Consider the following 25,113-nt stretch of genomic DNA (forward strand, 5'->3'; position numbering starts at 1 on the left):
GTGATGCATGGTGGGAGGACAGGAGACAAAGCGCATAAGTGGAAACAAGAGAGGCTCTGACTGGATAGAAGGAGAAACTTTTTCACTATGAGGATGGGCAAGCATGGGATCAAGGTGCCCAGAGAGGTTGTACAGTCCCCATCCTTGGAGGTTTTCAAGAACGGACTGGATAAAGTCCTGAGCAACCTGGTCTAACCTCATAGCTGACCCTGCTTTGAGCAGGAGATTGGACTAGAGACCTCCTGAGGTTTCTTCCAACTGCAATTTTTACTATGATCCTACATTAAGGAAAATTAAGTTCTGTTGTGTTCTCTTCCTCTCCAGAATGCCTGTGAAATACTTAACTAGGTTCAGTAGTAGAGAAATATATTTTGTTATCTGCAGTTTGCAGCTGACACAGCTGCTGCCTTTGCAGATGTAGGGAAAACACGTAAGATCTTTGTTATCACAAGGAGCTAGTGGCCTTGGACAAAGGTCCGGCAACATGTTTAGTGCTAGTTTGCTCTAAGGAAGGGACATAAAAACAGCACATGATGGAATAAAAGTGGGGAAGCCCCTGTCAGCTTGAGCCTCGATACAGACAGGACTATGCAGCACACTGTACACCAGAAGAGAGATCCATCTGATGCCATCACCTTGGGGCTCCTGGTATCAGAAGGGATGTTAAGACACCATCTAATTCAATTACTATCATCAGTTCCATATAGCTTCTGGTTCTGTGTCAATAAACAACCTCTTTTGCTCACATCCTGAATGTGGTGTGTAGTTTCCTTGAATCCTCCCTGTCTGCCCAATAGCTAGACAAAACAGTAGATAACCTGAGGATAAAACACAAGTGTTCCAGACAGTAGTACTAGGGCCAAGAAAGGAGCTTCCATGAGCTGATCTATTGCTCATTTTTTTACTAATAATACTTATCCCACTGTATACTACAACAGACTTAGACTTCACTATTTCATAATTAGAGCCTACAAGAAAAAATAGCTAGTGTTGCATAACAGCTAGTTTGCCTGTGTCAGCAACTGCAGGTAGGCTCTATGAGAACTAGTTATACCAACTCATTTACTTGGGTTAGTCAAACTATTATTCTAAAATGCATTCCAAACTCTGTGTGCAATCAGCATAATGCAGCAGAGGACCAAGCAAACAATAGAAGATTGGGCTCAAGGAGCATACAAATAATAGACCCCTGTAAAAACATGTGAAACAAATATTTATACTGATATTTGAGGTACAGGCTCTCCCTTGAAATGGCTCAGCTGCAGAGTACATGTTTATGGACAGAGCTGCTATAGAAGCAGCAAGTTTGAAAAGTTTGGTAGAAATTTTGGATTGCAGAGGCTCTGACACCAGGCTTGTTCTGGGAATAGCATTTGGACCTAAGATTCTAAAACAGAAGGCTTTTAAAAATCTTCCTATTTCTCAGTACTTAAGTTGATAATTTCAGAAATCATTCACTTCATAAAAAGAGTTTTAGTTTAGCAGTGTATGAAATACCGGCCAAAACATGACTGACTTACAAGTGCTTGGCTCTTGACTGTGATCAAGCTTTTTGTTGAAAGCAGAGTCTCATCCCACCCACTATACCTGAAGGTCCCCTTTTGTTCTCTTCATCTAATACTTTTCACTCCATTACAGAGCTAGCTTTAAAAAAAGTAGTTTTAAAAAATTAGCTAATTTAAACTAAAGAAGTCTTTAAAATGAAAAAAGTTTCTCAGTGACCATAAAACCCAAAGATCATATGTAAGCAATTGTTAGTTATATGGGGTGAGGTGGGTTAACCCTGGCTGGATGCCAGGTGCCCACCAAAGCCACTCTATCACTCCCCCCTCCTCAGCTGGACAGGGGAGAGAAAATATAACAAAGGGCTCGTGGGTCGAGATAAGGACAGGGAGAGATCACTCAACCAATTACCGTCACGGGCAAAACAGACTCAACTTGGGGAAAATTAACTTAATTTATTGCCAATCAACCAGAGTAGGGTAATGAGAAATAAAACCAAATCTCAGAACACCTTCCCTCCACCCCTCCCTTCTTCCCAGGCACAGCTTCACTCCCGGATTCTCTACCTACCCCACCCCAGCGGCGCAGGGGGACGGGGAATGGGGGTTACGGTCAGATCATCACACGTTGTCTCTGCCGCTTCGTCCTCTTCAGGGGCAGGACTCATCACACTCTTCCCCTGCTCCAGCGTGGGATCCCTCCCACAGGAGACAGTCCTCCACGAACTTCTCCAACGTGGGTCTTTCCCACAGGCTGCAGTTCTTCACGAACTGCTCCAGCGTGGGTTCCTTCCATGGCGTGCAGTCCTTCAGGAGCACACCGCTCCAGCGTGGGTCCCCCACGGGGTCACAAGTCCTGCCAGAAAACCTGCTCCGTGGGCTCCTCTCTCCACAGATCCGCAGGTCCTGCCAGGAGCCTGCTCCAGCGTGGGCTTCCCACGGGGTCACAGCCTCCTTCGGGCACCCACCTGCTCCGGCGTGGGGTCCTCCACGGGCTGCAGGTGGATATCTGCTCCACCGTGGACCTCCATGGGCTGCAGGGGGACAGCCTGCCTCACCATGGTCTTCACCACGGGCTGCAGGGGAATCTCTGCTCCGGCGCCTGGAGCACCTCCTCCCCCTCCTTCTTCACTGACCTTGGTGTCTGCAGGGTTGTTTCTCTTACATGTTCTCACTCCTCTCTCCGGCTGCCGTTTCTGTGCCCGTCGCAACTTTTTTCTCTTCTTAAATATGTTATCACAGAGGCGCTACCACTATCACTGATTGGCTCGGCCTTGGCCGACGGCGGGTCCGTCTTAGAGCCGGCTGGTATTGGCTCTGTCAGACATAGGGGAAGCTTCTAGCAGCTTCTCACAGAAGCCACCCCTGTAACCCCCCTGCTACCAAAACCTTGCCACAAAAACCCAATACAGGGGAGGAGGGGAACAACACACAAGATTTTTTTTATGAAAGCAAAATGTGACATTTAAATCCTCTTAGAAGAGGTAGAGAGCCAGTGTTTTAATTGACGCCATCCAGATCTGCAGTACTGATGTCATACCAATTTATTGCTATTAATGATAAAACCAGATTTAAGAGCATAAGAGATTCCACCAGAAATCTAGCACTTATTGTAAACATTGTATTTATGTAATTTCTTTTTCATACTTTAATTCCCAAATTCATGAAAGGCAAATTTAGTAGCATAAAACACATCCAGTTTCACATTTGGCAATGAGAACCCCATTCTTCATAGACAACCAAAAACCTAGCAGCACATTTTCAAACATTATTACAAGTATTTCCGGATTACCCTCCCTCCAAATCCCCCCTCACTCAAAGCACCAAAAATAAAGTGCAATACCCATAAAAATGTGTCAAGAAAATAGCCACATTCTTTTCTTTGTAATAAAAAAAGAGTACTTTGCCTCAGTCTTAACAGTGCTATACTGTGTCCATCATTTTGGGTTCTTCATCTTTTTGTAGCATTGAGTTTAAGTCGCAGACACTTCTGTTTATGCAACCTTGTAGATCATTTGCATCCTGCAACAAATGAAGAATTGAAAGCTTAATCTCAATACATACATACACTTACAGAGAACTAAGTCAAGCTCTTTATTTTGTCTGTCTTGAGATAAGTTTGTAATAAAATATAGTTTCTTAAAAAAAAAACAACCCAGACAGTATTGTCATAATGTGAATGTCAAGAAGCTTCTTTAAATTTAGCTAGTGTACTATCACCTTATCGTGCATTTACTTAGGGTTCAGTTACCAGATCTTACCAAACAGGTACCTTGACCAAATTTATTTCCAAGTACATTAAATTGTGTCTCTTTCCCCAACATCCAGCTTTTAAAAGCCTTTAAAATTTTCTCTTCAGCCCAAGATGTGATCATCACTAACACTGAAACCAAAGACCCCAGTGTTCCAAGATAAAGATAAAAACAAGGGCAGACTATCATAACACAGTGTAAATTTTCCTTAGACTTGACTACCTGTAGGTTTCCATTAATGGGATCAGTAATTTTCAGTTGAAAGCTCATTTCACCTCCTGTGATACAAAATATATTTAATTCTAGTACCTGAACAGGTTAATGATGCAGTTTTCCATTTAGCACAATTATTCAAGGGCACTGAACTAACATATGCCTTTTGATACTATAAATTGTGAGAGCTTTGAGAAACAATCTTGCGTATTGATAATAGTACACGTTAGAACTGACAGTGCTCTAAGTATAGAGAGGCCTATTCCTAGATCTCAAAAAGTACATCTTCTCAAGAGTGTAGCAAAAATCTATTCCTAATAGAGTTGTTATATGCATTTCTGGAAATAAAAAGCCTACCTGTGACAAAGACTCCAGTCCTTCTACAATACCAGTATAGACACTAGGATTCTGTACTGACATAGCTTGAAACCCTTGAGACTGTGAACAGATTCTCACTCTTGATTTGAATGCTTCAAGCTCAGTTTTAAAAGCTTCCAAATAGCCTTCTTCTCCTGCCTGTAAAAAGAAGAGTGAAATATTTTTCATCTCAGCCAGATTTACTTCTAGTTGTAAGCATACATACTGCTGAGGGAAAATAACGGAAGATTGGCGAGGAGGATTGTAAACACGCTCAAGTGACTTGCAGCTGGGGTGTAGAGAAACACATATATCATACTAATCGTTGTTTAGTCTCGTGTGCTTGACAAGTAGAACATCTGTGTTTAGATAACACAGGCCTGTCATAGACTCAGAGGCACCCTGTCAAACATGCTTGAGATTCCTGCCCTGCTGTGGGAAAGATCAAAGCGCTGTGGGAAAGATCAAAGCACAGTGGTAAAATACACCTGCACAAATCCTTGAAAAGCAGGTGAAAACAGCAGGTTCGGAGATCCTCAAGCAAGGACCAAGCTCTGTGGTGGCTGTGTTCGCGCTCGTGTGCCTCCGCCCAGGTGCTGCTTTGGGGATCCCCTGGTTGGTGAGGTAACGAAAATAAATTTACTCTTTGCATTTCATCTGTGGTCTTGTGGTTGTTCCTGTGCCCTGTCTGTGCTGACTCACACAACTGCTAAAAAGAAATTCTGCAGTAATGCATATTATACTCATTGAAGGATAATGGTTTGGACAAGTCAATAACAATATTAGCACCAGTCAGCTTAAAAAGAAGATTCAGGTATGCTGTTTTTTGTTGGTTTGTTTTGTTTTAAAGAGAGACTTTAACATTTGATGAGTATAGGAACTGAGTTATTCATTCATCTGAGAACATGTAAGAACAAAACAAATATAATTTTAACCCTTCCTTTATTCCATCTCAGAAGCCAATACCCTTAAGAGAAAAGGTACTCATGGCAGCACTCAATTCAAAAGCAAAGCATGAATCAAAGTGGGTGTCAACTTAAGTCCTTATGGCAGCATTAAGATCAGCATGACTTGATTCTTCAGTGTTGTATAACTTAATATAGATCCTGCATCAAACCGCAGCTTCAGTCTTCTCACATCTCTCTCTCCCTCTCCCTCTCAGCGTTCCAGAGCTAACTATGACTGACTAAAGAGAAACAGACTCCAAATTGGGCCCTGCCATGAACTGCATAGAGAGGCATTATGATAAGTGAAACAGGACACTCAGTCCTTAGACACATTCATGTTTGCTGCTGTAATTTAGGTGGCACTTCACTATTCCACACTCCTGTAGTTCCCATGCTATGTTCTGCTTTCCCTCTGGCCTAACAAGAATCCATGGAACTTCCATTCTCAAGATCAGAATTACACAAAACATTCATCCTAGAATGAACTGCCAACAAAACAACACTTCCCCATAAGCTTGATTCAGTCAGTAACATTTTTAACCTCCAACTGTCAGGAAGAAAGCTCCTTCAGAACACTGCTCCCTTGCAAGGGTATCAAGAGTTTCTCTCAGTGTTATACAAGTTCTGACTTACTTTGGCTTTTTGGAAAAATAGACGAAAACAGCCTCTTGGATCCACATTACAACTTCTGGCTATTTCTATAATAAACTGCATCACAACTGCTTGGTGTGCTATTTGTTCCATCAGAGCTCTTTTCTGAAAAGAGAAATTATATAATTACAGAAAATATCTTTAAAAGTATAACTCCATCTAAAATTCAGCAACATCTTTGCATTTGATTCCTAAAGAGAAAAGAACTGATGCTGACAGAAGCAAAGGGACTGTTAATTAGCTGAGACTAGATCTAATGTAGTAATGTGTTTTGGAGGCTTCCTTCAATAAGATAACATGGACATGCGAAGACGGGGAGAAGAGTAATTAAATGGCTCATCAATTTGGACAGCTTTTCTGTAGTGTAACTGGGAAACTGCATACTTTTAAGCAGTTTAAAGGTCTTGCTAGTACCTGTTCAGCTTCTAGATGAAAACACCATAAGATGAGATATTTAGCTGTTTCTTCACATACAAGATACGGGTGGTCAGACAAAAATCTTTGACTGTCATCCCATCTGCCCAGCATACCTGATTAAAAAAAACCCAACAGCATGAATTAACACATTCAATATGGAGAAGTGATTTAATGCAGTGAAGACGTTATTCAAATTTACATACTACTACAATCACCTTCACACTTCATTGTTACCTCAGAAGAACAGCATGCAAATAAAACTGAACTCAATTTTTTTGTTGTTTTTAAAACACCTCCCAATGCTGAAAGAGCATTACCAATAAGGTATGCTCAGACTGTAAAGATACTGAAATATAGTTAGCTGCTACTGTTAAGATCTTATTTTTATTGTATCTCTGGCAGTGTTAAAAACAGATTAACTGTAAATGGTTTTCACATACTGTAACAAAGTAGTATCTATACCTATTTGTTAAGAATTTGATAGTATAACTGAGTTGATGGATGGAGATTTACAATCAGTGATTTTTGACAGAAAAGTTCTTTAAGTGCTTGCAAGTAAGACAAATAGAAATGAAAGCATAATCATATTCTAAAATGAATATGCTTCTGACATGGTTTGCTAGGTTTTAGGAAATACAAAGCTATTTTTATAATCAAGTTCAAGCATTAAGGTCAAAACAGGAGAGCCAACTCAGTGGTTGAAAGTTAACTAGAAGACTGAATTGTAGTAAGTAGCATGAAACTACCTTCATGGAAAAAGCTGGAAGTTGAAAGTTAGAACTCAAAATTCAAGAAGTGAAATCACCCCCCCCCCATTGTCCTTCATATGAGTTAATTGCCCTAATATACATATTAGTGATATTTTACTGCTTGCCAGTACTAGATACAAAGTTTTACCCTTCTATCACTCATATAAATATATCTTTAAAAATAAAAGATTGGTTCCATCTCTACATAGTCTTAACAGCTGTTTTGCAGATATTTACCTTTTATCATTCATCCCCCTCATGGATTAACAGACAGCAAAACCCCAGCTATTTATAGGAGGCAGGTACAGACAGTCCCAGGCACTTTTACATGCAGGAATTGCATCTCCATTAATGCTCCTATCATTTCCCATGGAACAGCAGAAAAAGTTGCTAGAATTTTAATTTTCATGACTTGAAAAACTTTTTCAGTTCTGTGTTGACTCAAGTTCTCACTGATCATAGGAACCAACAGGCTTCTGCGATTTACAGTTTCCTTTACTTTGAAATGGTTATTTGTTACAATGTGTCCTGGTTTCAGCTGGGATAGAGTTAACTGTCTTCCTAGTAGCTGGTACAGTGCTATGTTTTGAGTTCAGAGCGAAGAATGTTGATAACACTGATGTTTTCAGTTGTTGCTCAGTAGTGTTTAGACTAATGTCAAGGATTTTTCAGCTTCTCATGCCCAGCCAGTGAGAAAGCTGGAGGGGCACAAGAAGTTGGCACAGGACACAGCCAGGGCACCTGACCCAAACTGGCCAACGGTGTATTCCATACCATGTGACGTCCCATCCAGTACAGAAACGGGGAAGTGGGGGGCAGGGATTCGCCGCTCGGGGGACTGGCTGGGTGTCGGTCGGCGGGTGGTGAGCAATTGCACTGCGTATCATTTGTACATTCCAATCCTTTCATTATTGCTGTTGTCATTTTATTAGTGTTATCATTATCATTATTAGTTTCTTCTTTTCTGTTCTATTAAACCGTTCTTATCTCAACCCACGGGTTTTGCTTCTTTTCCCGATTTTCTCCCCCATCCCACTGGGTGGGGGGGAGTGAGTGAGCGGCTGCGTGGTGTTTAGTTGCTGGCTGGGGTTAAACCACGACAAATGCCACATCTCCTGTCCTGAGAAACAAGAATCTAGATGCTCTCCTTGCCAGCTGTTTCATTTGTTAGCATCCACTTTGCATAATAATAATAATAATAATAATGAAAAAAATAAATAGACCTACACAAATTCTACAGGAGGTTAAACTGCAAAATGTTGGAAGCAACATACTTACCAAAGTATCTAATCTTTTGTTCATGCTTCTGTATAAGTGATTTGGATATATCTTCATCATCTACTTCTTTTCTTTTATATTGACTAATAAAACTCTAAAGATGAGAAAAAACTATCATAGAATCTCCACATATACCTTTTTTGAACTATAGGATTATTTTAATTTATTACTATTTAAAGGGCAATGTTCTAGTTTTAAGCATAGCCCAGCAAACACATATGTACCCAACACTTAATGTACCCAAGAAGGTTATTTACCAAAACACAGCTCGTCTAATTAATAATAGGGTGAAAAATGCCTTAGCATATTCTTCTTCTGAGCAATAATCTACCTCAAAGTTCTACACACTAGTAGGAACTTACTGATCTATAAACAATGAGAAACATCTACACCATCTAGCCCTAATGAAGCTAACTCAGCGGAATTATGAAAAACGATGCATTAACAGTTCATATTCAAGTTAAGTGCTGAAAACAAAACTGGCATTTACTATGAAGACAGTCTGTGCTAAAATAATCTGTATTAAGAAATTCACATTAGAGGCAAATTGCGCATGTTCAAATGTGAGAATTTGGCATAACAAAGAAGCAAACTTCATGTGAAGAACTATTGCTCATCCTTGTTTTTGGCAACAGTTGCTATAAGGGACAAATATAAGTTCTGATTCCCAATTAAAGGAGAAGTGTCATACACATTTGTGATATCAATGCAACATGTCCCCTTTAATAGGGCAAAATAAGAAAGAAAAACATTCAACACATTAAAATAAGCACTATACTAGATATAGAAAACACTCAATATGAGAAATAAATTGAATAAAAAAAGGCTTATAATTGTTTTCATATGCATTTATACATGTCATACCTTATTAAATACCTCCTTACTAAAAGAATCTGTATTCCATAGATTCTGTCTTTCCCTCTGTATTAGCACTTCTTCTTTTCTTCTCCACTCTTCCTCTCTATGTCTCAGTTCTGAAGCTTCAGTCTGTGCTTTAGCATATTCCTGATCCATGGATTCTGAATTATGCAGTGCTAAACTACCAAGTTTCTGCTGGGCTTCTGCTAGATTCCATTTGGATTCTACAGAGCTCTTCACAAACTCTTTTTGGTTTTGACAGATTAATTCAATCCCTTGACCATAGGTCTGTGTGGAAAACAAAACATGCTGTTTATGGAAGGAAAACTGATAGAATTTATGAAGCATATAGAAACAGAACGCTTTGACTCCCAAATAGAACAATGAGATGGAAGGCATCTTAAAAGCAATATTATTCACAACAGTGACTAAACATGATACTGTGCAGCTAGATGACTTTTAAAGGAAACTTCTACTTCAAGCTTTCTAAACTTAATTGAAAGATATTTACAGAATCACGGATCAAGTATTGTCACCAGTAATACAATCTCCAGACTGCATATCATAAAATTCTTTCGTAGATGAAAGGATTTTCCTCATTCCCCTCTGGCTATCTTTATTCTGCAAAATTAACAATAGCCAAAATAGCAGAATACTTGTAAGACATACTTCTGAGAAGAAAGCATCTGCTTTATGATGTCAAATCATAACAATAGAGTAACTATTACTACCTACCGTCCAGCATGGATTAATATTACTGTGGTGGATTGACCTTGGCTGGCTGCCAGGTGCCCACCAAGCCACTCACTCATTCCCCCTCCTCAGCAGGACAAGGGAAGAAAATAAGATGAAAAAAAGCTTGTGGGTCGAGATAAAGACAGGAAGATTGCTCACCAATTACCATCATGGGCAAAACAGACTCAACTTGGAGGAGATTAATTTAATTTATTGCCAATTAAAAATAGAGTAAGATGGTGAGAAACAAAGACAAAACTGAAGACACATTCCCCTCCCCCTTCCCAAGCTCAACTTCACTCTATTGTTCCTGACTCTTCTGTCTCCTCCTCCCTGTCCTGAGTGGCGATGGGGCAATGGGGAATGGGGGTTGCAGTCAGTTTGTAACAGTTCCTCTCTGGCGCTCCTTCCTCCTCATGCTTTTCCCCTGCTCCAGCGTGGGGTCCTTCCCACGGGCTGCATTTCTTCAAGAACTGCTCCAGTATGGTTCTGTTCCATGGGGTACAGTCCTTCAGGAAAAGACTGCTCAAACATGGGTCCCCCATGAGCTGCAGCTCCTGCCAGGACCCTGCTCCAACATGGGCTCTCCACCGGCTGCAACTTCCTTCAGAGCACATCCACCTGCTCCAGTACGGTGTCCTCCATGTGCTGCATCCAGCATGGTCCTCTCCATGAGCTGCAGGGAATACCTGCTCTGGCATGTGGTCCTCTCCATGGGTTGCTGGGGGACAACCTGCATCATGGTCTTCTCCACGGGCTGCAGGGGAATCTCTGCTCTGGTGCCTGGAGCACCTCCTCCTCCTCTTTCTTCTCTGACCTTGATGTCTTCAAGGTTGTTTCTCTCACATTTTTTCCTCGCTCCTCTCTCTCACAACTGCTACACAGTAATTTTTTGCCCTTTCTTAAATATGTTATCACAGAGGTGCCACCAGCTTCGCTGATTGGCTCAGCTTTGGCCTGCAGTGGGTCCATTTTGGAGCTGGCTGGAACTGGCTCTGTCTGACATGAGGGCAGCCCCTGGTTTCTTCTCACAGAGGCCACTCCTGCAGCCCCCCTGCTACCAAAATCTTGCCACATTCACGTGCGGAAAACAGACTCCACAATCAGTGAGACTGTAAAGTAGGTATGTTCATTCAGCGCTGGGCCGCACGGGGGGTAGTCCCACCAAAGTCGTGCACACCCGACTCGGCAGTTTGTCTCAAGTTTATACAGTCAAGTGTTACATATTCACAATACGCCTATACATATGCATGACCTATCCCCGCTTCATATTAAAATTAGCTCCGAGAGGTCATTTCCATAGTCTCCTCTCAACTGCGCTTGCGCAGTGCCTCTTTATGGTGGTCGTCTGGTGGTCGCAGAGATGAAGATAGATGACTCCTCTTCGTCACCGCTAGTAACCTTTTTTCTTGCGCAGGCTCAGTGATTTCTTGGTATTCACCCAAGCCGCAAGACCAGTCTTAGCTGGCTCTTGGGGCCTGCTCCTGCTTCTTATCAGGAGCTGTCTTTACCTCATTGGCTGGCCCTTGGGACTAGCTCTTCTTATCAAAGACTGTCTTTGCCTCAGCTAATTATTTCAACAATGTAAGCGCTAAACATCATCCTTCATCCCCCCTTATGTCTACTGAGATTCTTTTGACTCCCCTTGTCTCAGTCCCCCCTTTTCTAGAAAATAGTAAATTCTTTTACTATATCTAATCCTAGTACTTCTAATACATTGTTTCCCTATCTAGCATCCTCTCAAAGTATTTGTTGGTCTCGAGTTTTCGTCGTAACTGATTCTTTTTCCATTCACTGTAAGAGTCTCCTGTACTCTTACAGCACAAGAAGCCACACCGAACCATTATGCAAAGGACCACAGACAAGAGAATAATGATTATTATAGTGACAAACAATTGCTTCAACCATGCCAAATTTGGCAACCAGGAGGTTAATTTTTCCCATATCTCAGTGAATTCCCATGAAGTGTCATCTTGTGACATTAAATGTAAAAGCTGGGTTTGTTTCCAAATTTGAGAGAGATCTGTTTCTATTCGTCTTTTTTGGTTAACGTAGGTGCAGCAGCGTTCATTAATTACAGTACACAGGCCCCCTTGTTGAGCGAAGAGCATATCTAGACCTAGTCGATTCTGGAGCACCATTTTTCCTAGGGAAGTGGTTTCTTCCTGGAGGGTCTTTATAGCATCGATTGTGGCATTATTAATAATTTCCATAGTGGCAGAAAGATTTAGCAGAGCTTTCTCTAACTCACTAACTCCCAATGATGGAATGAGCCATCGTACAAAACTATGAAATCTAGTTGGTCTTTCCACTAGGGGATTGCTGGTGCGTTTTTGCCTTATTACTGGTTTCATATAAGTCCGTAAAAATTTTTTTGAATCATTGTCAGTCAAATTTTTAACCACAATGGTATTAGGGACTATGGTTCCTACGGCACATTGGCCAGTCCAGCCTAGAGGCAGCACTTTATATCCTGTCTGTCCACAAATCCAATACCATCCTAGTCCTACTGGAGTGGGCCATCCCCTGGGTCTAGTAGAATTATGCCCCCGGGTTCTTGCAATCCGGGTTTGATTGAAGTTCCACATGTTTGCGCTACCATATTTAATATATTCAGTACAATTGGGGTAACTCCCAACAAACACCTTGACTGATCCACATCTAGGGTCCATGCTATTACCTCCAGAATTCTTAGTTGTATTTTTCAGATGGCATCTTTGAACACACGGAACCCTTTGGGTTTCATTCCACAGTTCGCTCAGATCTGTTTGCCATTGAAGGTTCTCAGAGGGTATTTCAGTGTACATTGTGAGGGACATGTTACTAAAAGCTGCTGCTATCACCGAGGTGTTAGAAAAAACTGTAGCAATTACGGGGTAGCCCTGTCTGAGACCCTTAGGAAAACGTGAACATATCCAGCAATCAGTTTGATTCACTATTTTTGCGATACTCTCGTGGAGTTGAACAAACACGTTCCCATCCCATGCTACACTCCTTGTCCCCATAGTTGCCCATATTTGCTGTTTGATTAAGTGGTTCATTTTTTCTACTTGACCACTCGACTGGGGGTGATATGGAGTATGAAGCTGCCAATCTATACCCAAATGGCGGCTAATTTGTTGTACTATTTTTGAGACAAAATGTGGTCCTCTGTCAGAGGATATGGTTGCTGGAACCCCAAACCGTGGTATTATCTCTTGCACCAATATTTTAGTTACCTCCCGAGCTTTAGCCGTTCTTGTTGGGAATGCTTCTGGCCAACCTGAAAAGGTATCAGTTAATACCAATAAATATCGATACCCCCCTTTTCTTGGAAGTTCTGTAAAATCAATTTGCCATTGTTGTCCAGGCCCGTTCCCTTTTCCAATCTGGCCCATTTCCGGCTTGGGGGTATTCTTAGGATTAGTCTGGAGGCAAAGATCACACTGTTGAGTCACCTGTCTCACCGTGGTGTATAAATTTCTAGCCACAATTTCTCTTATCAAATGATTATACAGAGCTTCTGTTCCCCAATGTCTTTTCCTATGTTCCTCCCGTATCAAATGCCATAATAAGCAAGAGGGAACGATTAGCTTTCCTTGTGGGGTATGAGCCCACCCCTCTTCATTATATGACCCTTCTAAATCTGTAATGAGCTTCTGATCTTCCTTGGTGTATTCTGGCTTACCTTCTAGGGAAATCTGCCTATCAGGTATTAAGGCCCCTTCTGTTTTTACCTTTGTTTTGGCCACTTGTTTTGCCTCTCTGTCCGCCAGCTCATTCCCTTTTTCCAAATCTGAGCTCACTTTCTGGTGTGCCTTAATATGCATAATTGCTACTTTCTTAGGGAGCTGGACAGCTTCCAGTAACTTCAGAATTTCTTCTGCGTGTTTGATATTTTTCCCTTGAGAACTCAATAGTCCTCTCTCCTTCCAAATTGCTCCATGTGCGTGTACAACTCCAAAGGCATATTTTGAGTCTGTATAAATGTTCACAACTTTGCCCTGGGCCAATTCCAGGGCGCGGGTTAGAGCAATTATTTCTGCCTTCTGTGCGGAGGTGTTCATGGGCAAAGCCCCTGATTCTATTACCTCTTGGCTGGTGGTGACGGCGTATCCCACATGTCGATTACCATTTAGGACATAACTGCTTCCGTCTGTGAACCAAGTTTCCCCGTTTTCCATGGGGCTGTCTTTCAGGTCTGGGCGACTGGCGTATGTTGCTTCGATGGTTTCCAAACAGTCATGATGTACCGGTTCTCCTGTGTTCCCGCTGAGAAAAGAAGCTGGGTTGACAATGTTAGTGACTACAATCTCCACATCATCCTGCTCTACCAATATAGCTTGATATCTCAGGAATCTTTGCGGAGAGAGCCAATGTCCACCTTTCGCTTCCAGTACTGCTGATACTGTGTGAGACACCAAAACAGCCATTTTCTGGCCCAGAGTAAACTTTCGGGCTTCCTGTATGTTCAATATCACAGCCGCAACCGCCCGCAGGCATCCAGGCCAACCTTTTGCAGTTGTGTCTAACTGCTTAGAAAGGTAGGCAACTACCCGTCGATATGGACCCAGGTTTTGTGCTAATATTCCCAGGGCAATGCCCTGCTTCTCGTGGGAGTAAAGAAGAAACGGCTTACTCACATCTGGGAGTCCTAAGGCCGGGGCCAACATCAAAGCCTTTTTCAGTAGCTCAAAGGCTCGTTCGGTCTCCTTGTCCCACTCAAGGTGTTTCTGCTCAGTGGCTGTCAACGCATACAGTGGTTTAACAAGCAATCCATAATTATAGATCCACAATCGGCACCACCCCGTCATTCCAAGAAAAGTCCGTAACTCTTTTACTGTCTGAGGTCTCCGAGTTTGGCATATTGCCTCTTTACGGGCCTGTCCCAAAGTTCTTTGTCCCGCACTAATTTCATAGCCCAAATAATTCACTTTGCGTTGCATTACCTGTGCCTTCTTCTTGGATACCCGGTACCCCTGGAGTCCCAGGAAATTCAACAGGCTCACTGTCCACGTCATACAATCTTTCTCTGTTTTGGTGGCGATCAGGATATCATCCACATACTGCAACAGCTTCCCCTCCTCAGACGGGGCTTCCCAGGATTCTAAGTCTTTCACAAGCTGATTGCCAAAAATGGTAGGACTATTCTTAAATCCTTGTGGCAACACCGTCCAAGTGAGCTGGGTCTTTCGACCACTCTTGGGGTTTTCCCATTCAAATGCAAATAATTTTTGGCTGGCTTCACGGAGAGGGAGGCAAAAGAAAGCATCCTTCAAATCTAAAACAGTAAACCAAGTCAATTCAGGTGTTAATACGGTCAACAGGGTATATGGGCTCGCCACTACTGGGTAAAGATCTTCAGTTATCTTATTCACCGCCCGTAAGTCTTGGACCACCCGATATGAACCATCGGGCTTCTGAACCGGTAGTATAGGGGTATTGAATTCAGACTCACACTCTTTTAATAATCCCAACTGCAAAAATTTTTCTATCACCGGCCGGATTCCTTCTCTATCTTCCTTCTTTAGGGGATATTGTTTAATTCTTACCGGCTTTTGGCCTTCCTTGATCCTAACTTCAACAGGTGGAGCACTTTTCGCTCTTCCAGGTGCATCGGTAGCCCATACCCCTGGGTACACTTGGTTTAAGATGTCCTCGTTAATGCTTCCTTCTAGGGGGAGACTGGTTAAGGTTAGGCTCAATATTTGAATATATTGCTGATCTTTTACCTCCAGAGTAATTTCTCCCTTTTTGAATACAATTTTTGCTCCCAATTGTTCCAACAAGTCCCTTCCCAAAAGTGCCTTTGGGGAGTTGGGCATATATAAAAATTTATGAATGCCCCACTGTTTTCCTAATTTATATTCTAAAGGTTTACAAAAATATGCCTTTTCACTTTGGCCAGTCGCTCCTTTCACCATGACATAATCATCTCCCAGGGGCATCAAAGCTTGGTTCAGAACCGAGTATGTTGCTCCTGTATCTACCAAAAATTCTACCTCTTGTTGTGTTTTCCCTAGCTTAATTATAACCAGTGGATCCGCTAGGGTAGATTCCCCAGGTTCCCGTCAATCTCCCTTCACATGGGCTACCGTTCCTCCTGTTTGAGCCCTCTGATCCTCCTTGTTCCTTGGGCATTCCTTTTTCCAATGACCGAATTTCTTACACAAAGCGCATTGATCCTTGCCCAGTCGCGGCAAGTCTCGTCTAGGCCCTCTTCCTCTTTCTTCCTGGATAACAGCCATTAATTTCCTTTGCCCCTGCCTATATCCTTCCTCTCTGTTACTAAATACTCTCCATGCTTCATCCAACAATATTTCTAAATTCCTACTCTCTGTAGGCCGTAATTTCTGAAGTTTGCGCCTTATATCCCCTGTAGATTGACCCAAAAACAGGGTTGTTGTATTCCTACCTCTGACCCAGGATCCAGCGGTGTGCTGCGGCGCATTACATCCCTCAATCGATCCAGGAATTCAGATGGAGACTCGGAAGGACTCTGTTTAACTGCATATAAAGCTGACCAATTTATAGTTTTGGGGATTGCCCTCTCCATTCCTTTTGTAATCCACTCCTGATACCCCTGCAATCTTTCCATATGTGCAGATATATTAACATCCCACTTTGGGTCTTGGAGAGGGAAATATTCCTTAATGTCCCCTCCTGTAATCTTATAATGATCTTCAGCAAGGTTCCCTGCTGTTTTTAAAATCAGCTGTTTCTCTGTCTCAGTCATATATTCCAATAATAGCTGTATATCCTTCCAATCAGGGTTATGCTGTTTTACAATAAATTGGAAATGCTTAGTTACACCTATCGGATCTCTCCTATAATCTTTGGCAACCTTTTTCCATTCCCCTAGGTCAGCAGTAGAAAAGGGTACTTTGATTAACATCGTCCCACCATCCGGCCCCACCGCCTCTCGGAGAGGTGCTTGTAAAGCTGTTGAGGTAGTTTTCTTCCTAGTACGGGAAGATACAGGGCTGTCCGGGGGGGTCGGAGTTCTATCCAAGTCTGCATCCTGTTCCTGTGGTCGAGGGGGAGGCTTAAACAAGTCAGTCAGATCTTGTTCTGGTACCTGATGGATTTTATTTGTCTTTGTACATCTTTGTCCAATACTACATGCCGAACAACACCGCCTCAGTTTACCTCTAAGCTCCTTGTTGTTCTCTCGCTCAAGTGCAAGCACCATAGGGTCCTGTGGGGGTACCATTCCACAGTCCCTTTGCCACTCCGGATGATTTCGGAGGGTGAAAAACATGTCTGCATATGAAACCTCATCCCATTTTCCTTCTCTCCTTAAAAACAGCATTAGTTGTAATAAAGTATTATAATCTATTGACCCATTAAGTGGCCACTTAGCATCACCTTCTAACTTATACAACGGCCACCACTGATTGCAATATTTAATAAGGTTCTTTTTACTTTCCGTACCTCCGGTCCCAACAATATCTTTCCAGTGGGCAATTACACAACCCAGAGGACTCTTCCTCAATATTCCTCCTTGATTGTTTCCCATTTTAATACTCTTCCTAATAATTCTTAAGTTTGATTTTGGCTTCTCCTTTTAATAAGCTTCCATGCAAATCGTTCCTTACACTTCTCTATAGTCTTCCCCCAGCAACCAAGCGCAATTGCGAGGGGGTCCTCTTACCCCATAAACCAAGCGCAACTGCGAGGGGGTGCGCCTACCCTTCTCCTGCCTCTTATATACCAGTCATCGACAGGTCCGTCCTGGCTCCCGATACCGGGATACAGCAGTCACCCCGGATTTGCTCGATCTACCCCCAAGATCGCTAGCGGCCGCTCTATCGGTCAGCAAATCCCCCCTTGTTACCATACAGGGTACCCTCCTCCCATACGGGGACTACGCTGCACGCCAGACGTCTCTGCGCGATTTACCAGCTGCCCCGGCCTGTACTTTTACAGGCTACCTTTGTAAACATACCGTTTGGTCCGCGGCTTCAGGAGGTTGTTGTCTGCTCCCGCGGTGAGCGGCTGGCAGCGGAGGCTCCTCCGAGGAAAGTGCTCGGGGCGCGCCGAGGGGCGTCCGCTCCGCAGTCAGTCCCGCAGCCGAGCAGAGAGCCTCCTGGCTGGCTCGCCAAACTGATGTGCAGAAAACAGACTCCACAATCAGTGAGACTGTAAAGTAGGTATGTTCATTCAGCGCTGGGCCGCACGGGGGGTAGTCCCACCAAAGTCGTGCGCACCCGACTCGGCAGTTTGTCTCAAGTTTATACAGTCAAGTGTTACATATTCACAATACGCCTATACATATGCATGACCTATCCCCGCTTCATATTAAAATTAGCTCCGAGAGGTCATTTCCATAGTCTCCTCTCAACTGCGCTTGCGCAGTGCCTCTTTATGGTGGTCGTCTGGTGGTCGCAGAGATGAAGATAGATGACTCCTCTTCGTCACCGCTAGTAACCTTTTTTCTTGCGCAGGCTCAGTGATTTCTTGGTATTCACCCAAGCCGCAAGACCAGTCTTAGCTGGCTCTTGGGGCCTGCTCCTGCTTCTTATCAGGAGCTGTCTTTACCTCATTGGCTGGCCCTTGGGACTAGCTCTTCTTATCAAAGACTGTCTTTGCCTCAGCTAATTTCAACAATGTAAGCGCTAAACATCATCCTTCATCCCCCCTTATGTCTACTGAGATTCTTTTGACTCCCCTTGTCTCAACATAAACCCAATACAATTACTCAATGCATGCCCTAGCATCTTAGCCTGGACTATCAGTGAAAGTGGAATTTACGCTATGAATTAGTTGAGGCACAACATAAGCATCTCTTTCCTTCTACCAAATATATTGAGAGGGTCACTAACAGCTAGGAGATAGAAGTGATTTCTTAAACCACAGAATTTATATTGCTTACAGATGTAGACTATAAAATCAGCAATTTAAGAATTTTTTCTCTCTCTAAACCATCTACAAGCTACAAAGGGGATGCAGGCTCTCTCTTCACAAAGAGCCACATGGACAAGACAAGGGGCAATGGGTACAAGTTACACTGGGAGAGATTTCATCTCGATACAAGAAAGAAATTTTTTACAGTGAGAAAAATCAACCACTGGTACAACCTCCCCAGGGATGCGTTAGAGTCCCCATCACTGGAAGTTTTCAAGATGCGATGGACAGGGTGCTAGATAATCTCATCTAGGCTCCCTTTCCCATGATAGGTTGGACCACATGATCTTTTGAGGTTCCTTCCAACCCGGGCTGTTCTATAATTCTACGATCTGTTCTGCCCTCCCACCAGAAGTGAGAAATAAAATGTGTGTATTAGCTTCTCAGCCTTCCAGTGCAATATTCTGAAGTTAGTGATGGTGACCATCTTCAGCAGAGGGATAGGAAGGACACTAAGTTGTGAGAGCTTATCTGGAGGAAACTTAGAATCATAGAATCGTTTAGGTTGGAAAAGACCTTTAAGATCATCGAGTCCAACCGTCAGCCTAACACCACCATGCCCACTAAACCATGTCCTGAAGTGCCACATCTATGCGTTTTTTGAACACCTCCAGGGATGGTGACTCAACCACTTCCCTAGGCAGCCTGTTCCAATGCCTGACAACCCTTTCGGTGAAGAAATTTTTCCTAATATCCAATCTAAACCTCCCCTGCCGCAACTTGAGGCCATTTCCTCTCGTCCTATCTCCAGCCACCTGACAGAAGAGACCAGCACCCACCTCACTACAACCTCCTTTCAGGTAGTTGTAGACAGCGATAAGGTCTCCCCTCAGCCTCCTTTTCGCCAGACTAAACAACCCCAGTTCCCTCAGCCGCTCCTCATAAGACTTGTGCTCCAGGCCCCTCACCAGCTTCGTTGCCCTTCTCTGGACACGCTCCAGCACCTCAATGTCTTTCCTGTAGTGAGGGGCCCAAAACTGAACACAGTACTCGAGGTGCGGCCTCACCAGTGCCGAATACAGGGGAACAATCACTTCCCTGCTCCTGCTGGCCACACTATTTCTGATACAGGCCAGGATGCCGTTGGCCGCCTTGGCCACCTGGGCACACTGCCGGCTCATATTCAGCCGGCTGTCAACCAGCACCCCCAGGTCTTTCTCTGCCGGGCAGCTTTCCAGCCACTCTTCCCCAAGCCTGTAGCGTTGCATGGGGTTGTTGTGACCCAAGTGCGGGACCCAGCACTTGGCCTTGTTGAACCTCATACAATTGGCCTCGGCCCATCGATGCAGCCTGTCCAGATCCCTCTATAGAGCCTTCCTACCCTCGAGCAGATCAACCCTCCCTCCCAACTTGGTGTCATCTGCAAACTGACTGAGGGTGCACTCAATCCCCTCGTCCAGATCATTGATAAAGATATTAAAGAGAACTTGCCCCAAAACTGAGCCCTGGGGAACACCACTCGTGACCCGCCGCCAACTGGATTTGACTCCATTCACCACAACCCTCTGGGCTCGTCCATCCAGCCAGTTTTTTTACCCAGTGAAGAGTACACTTGTCTAAGCCATGGGCCGCCAGCTTCTCAAGGAGTATGCCATGAGAGACAGTGTCAAAGGCCTTACTGAAGTCCAGGTAAACAACATCCACAGCCTTTCCCTCATCCACTAGGCGGGTCACCTGGTCATAGAAGGAGATCAGGTTGGTCAAGCAGGGCCTGCCTTTCACGAACCCATGCTGGCTGGGCCTGATCCCCTGGTTGTCCTGCACATGCCGTGTGAGCGCACTCAAGATGAACCGCTCCATAATCTTCCCCAGTACCGAGGTCAGGCTGACAGGCCTGTAGTTCCCCGGGTCCTCCCTCCGACCCTTCTTGTAAATGGGAGTCACATCGGCAAGCCTCCAGTCTTCTGGGACCTCCCCTGTTGACCAGGACTGCTGATAAATGATGGAGAGTGGCTTGGCAAGCTCCTCCGCCAGCTCCCTCAGTACTCTCAGATGGATCCCATCTGGTCCCATAGATATGTGAGTGTCCAGGCGGCGTAGTAGGTCACTAACTATTTCCTCCTGGATTATGGGGGGGTATATTCTGCTCTCCGTCCTTGCCTTCCAGCTCAGGGGGCAGAGTACCCTGAGGATAACTGGTCTCGCTATTAAAGACTGAGGCAAAGAAGGCATTAAGTATCTCAGCCTTTTCCTCATCTCTGGTGGCAATGTTCCCCTCTGTATCCAATAAAGGATAGATATTCTCTCCTTGGCTCTCTTTTTATTGTTAACATATTTGTAAAAACATTTTTTGTTGTCTCTTACGACAGTGGCCAGATTGAGTTCTAGCTGAGCTTTTGCCTTTCTAATTTCCTCTCTGCGTGGCCTAACAAGATCCCTGTACTCCTCCCGGGTTGCCTGCCCTTTCTTCCAGAGATGATAATCTCTCCTTTTTTTCTTGAGCCCTAGCAAAAGATCCCTGTTCAGCCAGGCCGGTCATCTTCCCCGACAGTTCGTCTTGCGGCGCATGGGAATAGCCTGGTCCTGAGCCATTAAGATTTCCTTCTTGAAGAATGTCCAGCCTTCCTGGACCCCTTTGCCCTTCAGGACTGTCTCCCAAGGGACTCTCTCAACCAATGTCCTGAAAAGGCCAAAGTTTGCCCTCCGGAAGTCCATAGTGGTGGTTTTACTGGCCACCTTCCTTGCCTCAACAAAAATTGAGAATTCTATCATTTCATGGTCGCTAAGCCCGAGACGGCCTCTGACCATCACACCTCCCACCAGTCCTTCCCTGTTTGTAAACAGTAGGTCTAGCGAGGCTCCTCCCCTGGTAGGCTCACCTACCAGCTGTGTCAGGAAGTTATCTTCCACACACCCCAGGAACCTCCTAGACTGCTTACTCTCTGCCGTGTTGTATTTCCAGCAGATGTCAGGAAAGTTGAAGTCCCCCATGAGAACAAGGGCACACAATTCTGAGACTACTGCCAGCCGCTTGTAGAATGATTCATCTGTCTCCTCAACCTGATTGGGTGGTCTATAACAGACTCCCAGCACAATATCTGCCTTGTTGGCCTTCCCTCTCATCCTTACCCACAAGCACTCAACCTTGTCATCACAATCGTGTAGCTCTGTACAATCAAAACACTCCCTAACATAGAGAGCCACCCCACCACCTCTCCTTCCTTGCCTATCCCTTCGGAAGAGCTTATAGCCATCCATTGCAGCACTCCAGTCATGGGAGTCATCCCACCATGTTTCTGTGGTGGCGACTAAGTCATAGCTATCCTGCTGCACAATGGCTTCCAGCTCCTCCTGTTTATTGCCCATGCTGTGTGCATTGGCATAGATGCACTTGAGCTGGGCTATCGATTCCACCCCCAGCATTGGCATGCTGCCCCCAGGCTCATCTCTGGTGAGCCTAGGTTTATCCCTTACCCCCTTCAAACCTAGTTTAAAGCCCTCTCTATGAGCCCTGCCATCTCATGAGTGAGAATCCTTTTCCCCCTTTGAGATAGCTGGACTCCATCTGTCGCCAGCAGGCCTGGTGCCGTGTAAACCTCCCCATGATCAAAAAACCCCAAATTCCACCGATGGCACCAGCCTCTGAGCCACGTATTAATCAGGTGTGTTTTCCTGTTCCTTTCAGTATATTTCCCTGCCACTGAAGGGACTGAGGAAAACACTACCTGTGCTCCCGATCCTTCCACTAATCGCCCCAGTGCCCTGAAGTCCCTTTTGATTGCCTTTGGATTTCTCCCTGCAATCTCATCACTGCCAACCTGCACAACTAATAGCGGGTAATAATCAGAGGGCCAAACCAGACCAGGGAGTTTCCTAGTAATGTCTTTTACCCAGGCCCCAGGGAGGCAGCAGACTTCCCTGTGGGATGGGTCAGGTCTGCATATTGGGCCCTCCGTCCCTCTCAGAAGGGAATCGCCTACGACAATTACCCTCCTTTTTCTTTTTTCAGAGGCTGTCAGAATGCATGGGACTGACTGACTCAGCCTAGGCACCCCCCTGGATAGGCCTTCATCTACACCCTGATTTTCATTGGCCTGGTCCTCAAGTTCTAGAGCCCCATACCTGTTGTGTAGGGGCAACTGGGAAGGTGAGGGAGACCGGGAGGGGATTCGCCTGCCTCCCTGAGCAGGGACCTGTATCCATTCCCCTCCATCTCTTAGGTCCCCTCCTGCCAGGTAAACATAGGTACCAGCTGGAGATGCACTCTTGAAAGGAATTACTCCACACCAGAGCAGCTACACCCCCATACCGAAGCAGGCATGCTCTCAAATGGCCTGCAACCCATGGAGGAACCCATGCTAGAACAGAGGAAAATGAGTAAGTAGCAAGGAGCTGCAGAAAGAAACCATTATGCAGATGACCCCAACCTCCCTTGTGCCACCTGTCACCAGGTCATAACCCAGCAAAAACAAGGCAAGTTGAGACTAGGAAGCAGGGAGGTGTTTGATTGAAGTTGAACCTGGGGAAGGTGGAAGAAAAGGTGTTTCCCTGTTTGTTTAATTGTGGGATTTTTTTTTTTTTCCCCTCAATACCTGAATCAGTAATTGAGTTTGTATCAGTTGGCAATAAATTAAATGAAATAAAATTCCCTGAGTCGAGACTGTTTTGCCTGTGACAGTGGGCTGGTGACAAATTCCAATAATACCTATAGCATTACTACACAAGTCCTTTCTGACACATCCAAGGACAGCTAAACAGATCCAGGATAAGCATGCACTTATGCATGCCTGTTTACACCCCCACCCCAATGCACCAGACTCAGTGATTATTTAAGAGAAAAAAAAAAGTTTAATCATTTTTTCAGACTCACATCTTTGCACCTCTTCAGTGGTTTTGATGTCAGATACAGAAAACCCTGTGGTAGATTAGAAAGTCCTGTTTTAAATTAAGTTAGTTAGCCAAGCTCATTCTGAGCTTTTCTATTCTTCCCATTTAATGGTGCCTCACCTGGAGCACCAGTTCTGATCCTTTCTATTCTTCCTGATTGATGGTGCAACCCTCTTGGCAGGAAAATGAACCACTGACCCAATACAGAGCGACTTAGCGGTCAAAGCGAGGAGGGGATACCTCCTCAAACGACCACCGAAGACCACCCGACACACCCGCGCATGCGGAGAAGGCATCTGATGTGTCATGGTTATGTAATCCTATGCATATGCATTAGATAGTTTGAATACGTATTAGGTAGGAGTAGTTTAATAAATTAGATGCAATTGTTACTGTATAAAAGGGACACACCTGATGAATCTGGTGTGCTTGATTTGGGGAAAGTCCACCGAGCACCCTGCGCAGAATAAAGCAATATCTCTCCTGAGTGTGTGAGATTGGTCTATTGCACACCGGGTAACGAATCCGCTTTTAGGACAACAGTTTCATTTTATATTTTACACTACACAGCGCAAAGAAAGTACACGTGTATGAGCCCAAAACAGATCCTGCTGTATGTAAATTGATTCTGTAAACTGATAGTCAAAAGCCCTTCCCCGAGAACCCGGAGAGTTGAAACCAGGCACGAGCCTTACAGGTGCAGGCACTGGCAACGTAGAATGCCCCAGCAGTGGGAGTCACGCGTGCTTCCACCTAAGGTTCGGTCCAGTAACGGAAACCCACGCCACTGGCACGTGCGGCCGAAGACACCCCCCCCCCCACCGGAAGAAGTAAGGAGCATACGGAGACCCGTGCAAACTCAGCAGAACAAGAAAACGGCATGACAAGCAGTAGGGGGAGAGATGTACCTGCGTTTCCGACAGGCGCTGGATAGACGTGAGAGTCAATTCCCGTTCCTCATCCTCCTCAACCGAACCAAGACCCTGAAAGGAGGAAGACCACAACGCCATCGTCACCACAAACTACACAGTACCGACTGAGCCTCCCCAATCCTGAACCGGATATTCCTGTCGCTTGAGGTCGTTACAAGCTTCCCCGGAAATGACAGTACACACTACCTCCAACGGCAGACGTAAGGCTTATTTCCCCTCCCTCGCCCTGCACGTTACCCCGCTACCGGTCCAGGACACGTGGGTAGAACCGGCTCCGCCTCTTCTGAGCTAGGGGAGTCTCAATTCAGTGTGACATGGGATGTTGGGGTGTGGGTGGTCTTTTTATCATTGAGCCTGTTTTGTTGGATCAGTGACTCTGAAAAGTTTTTTAGGGAAATAGCCTTGCTGCAGTTGTCGCTGGATGGAACGTGATCGGTTGTGATCTGTTTGCAAGTGGCCAAGGGAAAGCCTTCAGTGCAGAAGTCCCAGGAGCAGCTCAGTCTGCTCCA

General features: G+C 44.6%; 1 protein-coding gene across 2 annotated transcripts; it reads right to left on the reverse strand.

The window, feature by feature from the left end:
* Positions 1-1,778: 1,778 nt before the first annotated feature.
* LOC128136082 (hsp90 co-chaperone Cdc37-like 1) lies at positions 1,779-24,802 on the reverse strand. 2 transcript variants are annotated; one of them, XM_052775186.1, is made up of 8 exons: positions 24,581-24,788; positions 23,656-23,700; positions 9,231-9,512; positions 8,367-8,460; positions 6,337-6,452; positions 5,905-6,027; positions 4,325-4,483; positions 1,779-3,524 (listed from the first exon to the last, which is right to left on the reverse strand). In XM_052775186.1, exons 1-8 carry the CDS (start codon positions 24,680-24,682, stop codon positions 3,426-3,428), a joined length of 1,020 nt encoding a protein of 339 aa, XP_052631146.1. In that variant the 5' UTR covers positions 24,683-24,788; the 3' UTR covers positions 1,779-3,425. The 2 variants fall into 2 exon arrangements, with proteins under 2 accessions (XP_052631146.1, XP_052631147.1); XM_052775187.1 differs by lacking the exon at positions 23,656-23,700 and having other exon boundaries at positions 24,581-24,802.
* Between the last annotated feature and the right edge of the window lie 311 nt (positions 24,803-25,113).

This window comes from Harpia harpyja, chromosome W, assembly GCF_026419915.1.
Source record: "Harpia harpyja isolate bHarHar1 chromosome W, bHarHar1 primary haplotype, whole genome shotgun sequence".
Taxonomy (NCBI): Eukaryota; Metazoa; Chordata; class Aves; order Accipitriformes; family Accipitridae; genus Harpia; species Harpia harpyja.

Excerpts from the sequence above, each read along its gene's own strand:
- LOC128136082 (XM_052775186.1), bottom strand. The coding sequence starts at position 24,682 with ATGGCGTTGTGGTCTTCCTCCTTTCAGGGTCTTGGTTCGGTTGAGGAG. Across the intron at positions 8,461-9,230 it reads GTAAGGAGGTATTTAATAAG|AGTTTTATTAGTCAATATAA; the intron begins GTATGACATGTA and ends TCTCATCTTTAG. Across the intron at positions 4,484-5,904 it reads TATTTTTCCAAAAAGCCAAA|GCAGGAGAAGAAGGCTATTT; the intron begins GTAAGTCAGAAC and ends TTCTTTTTACAG.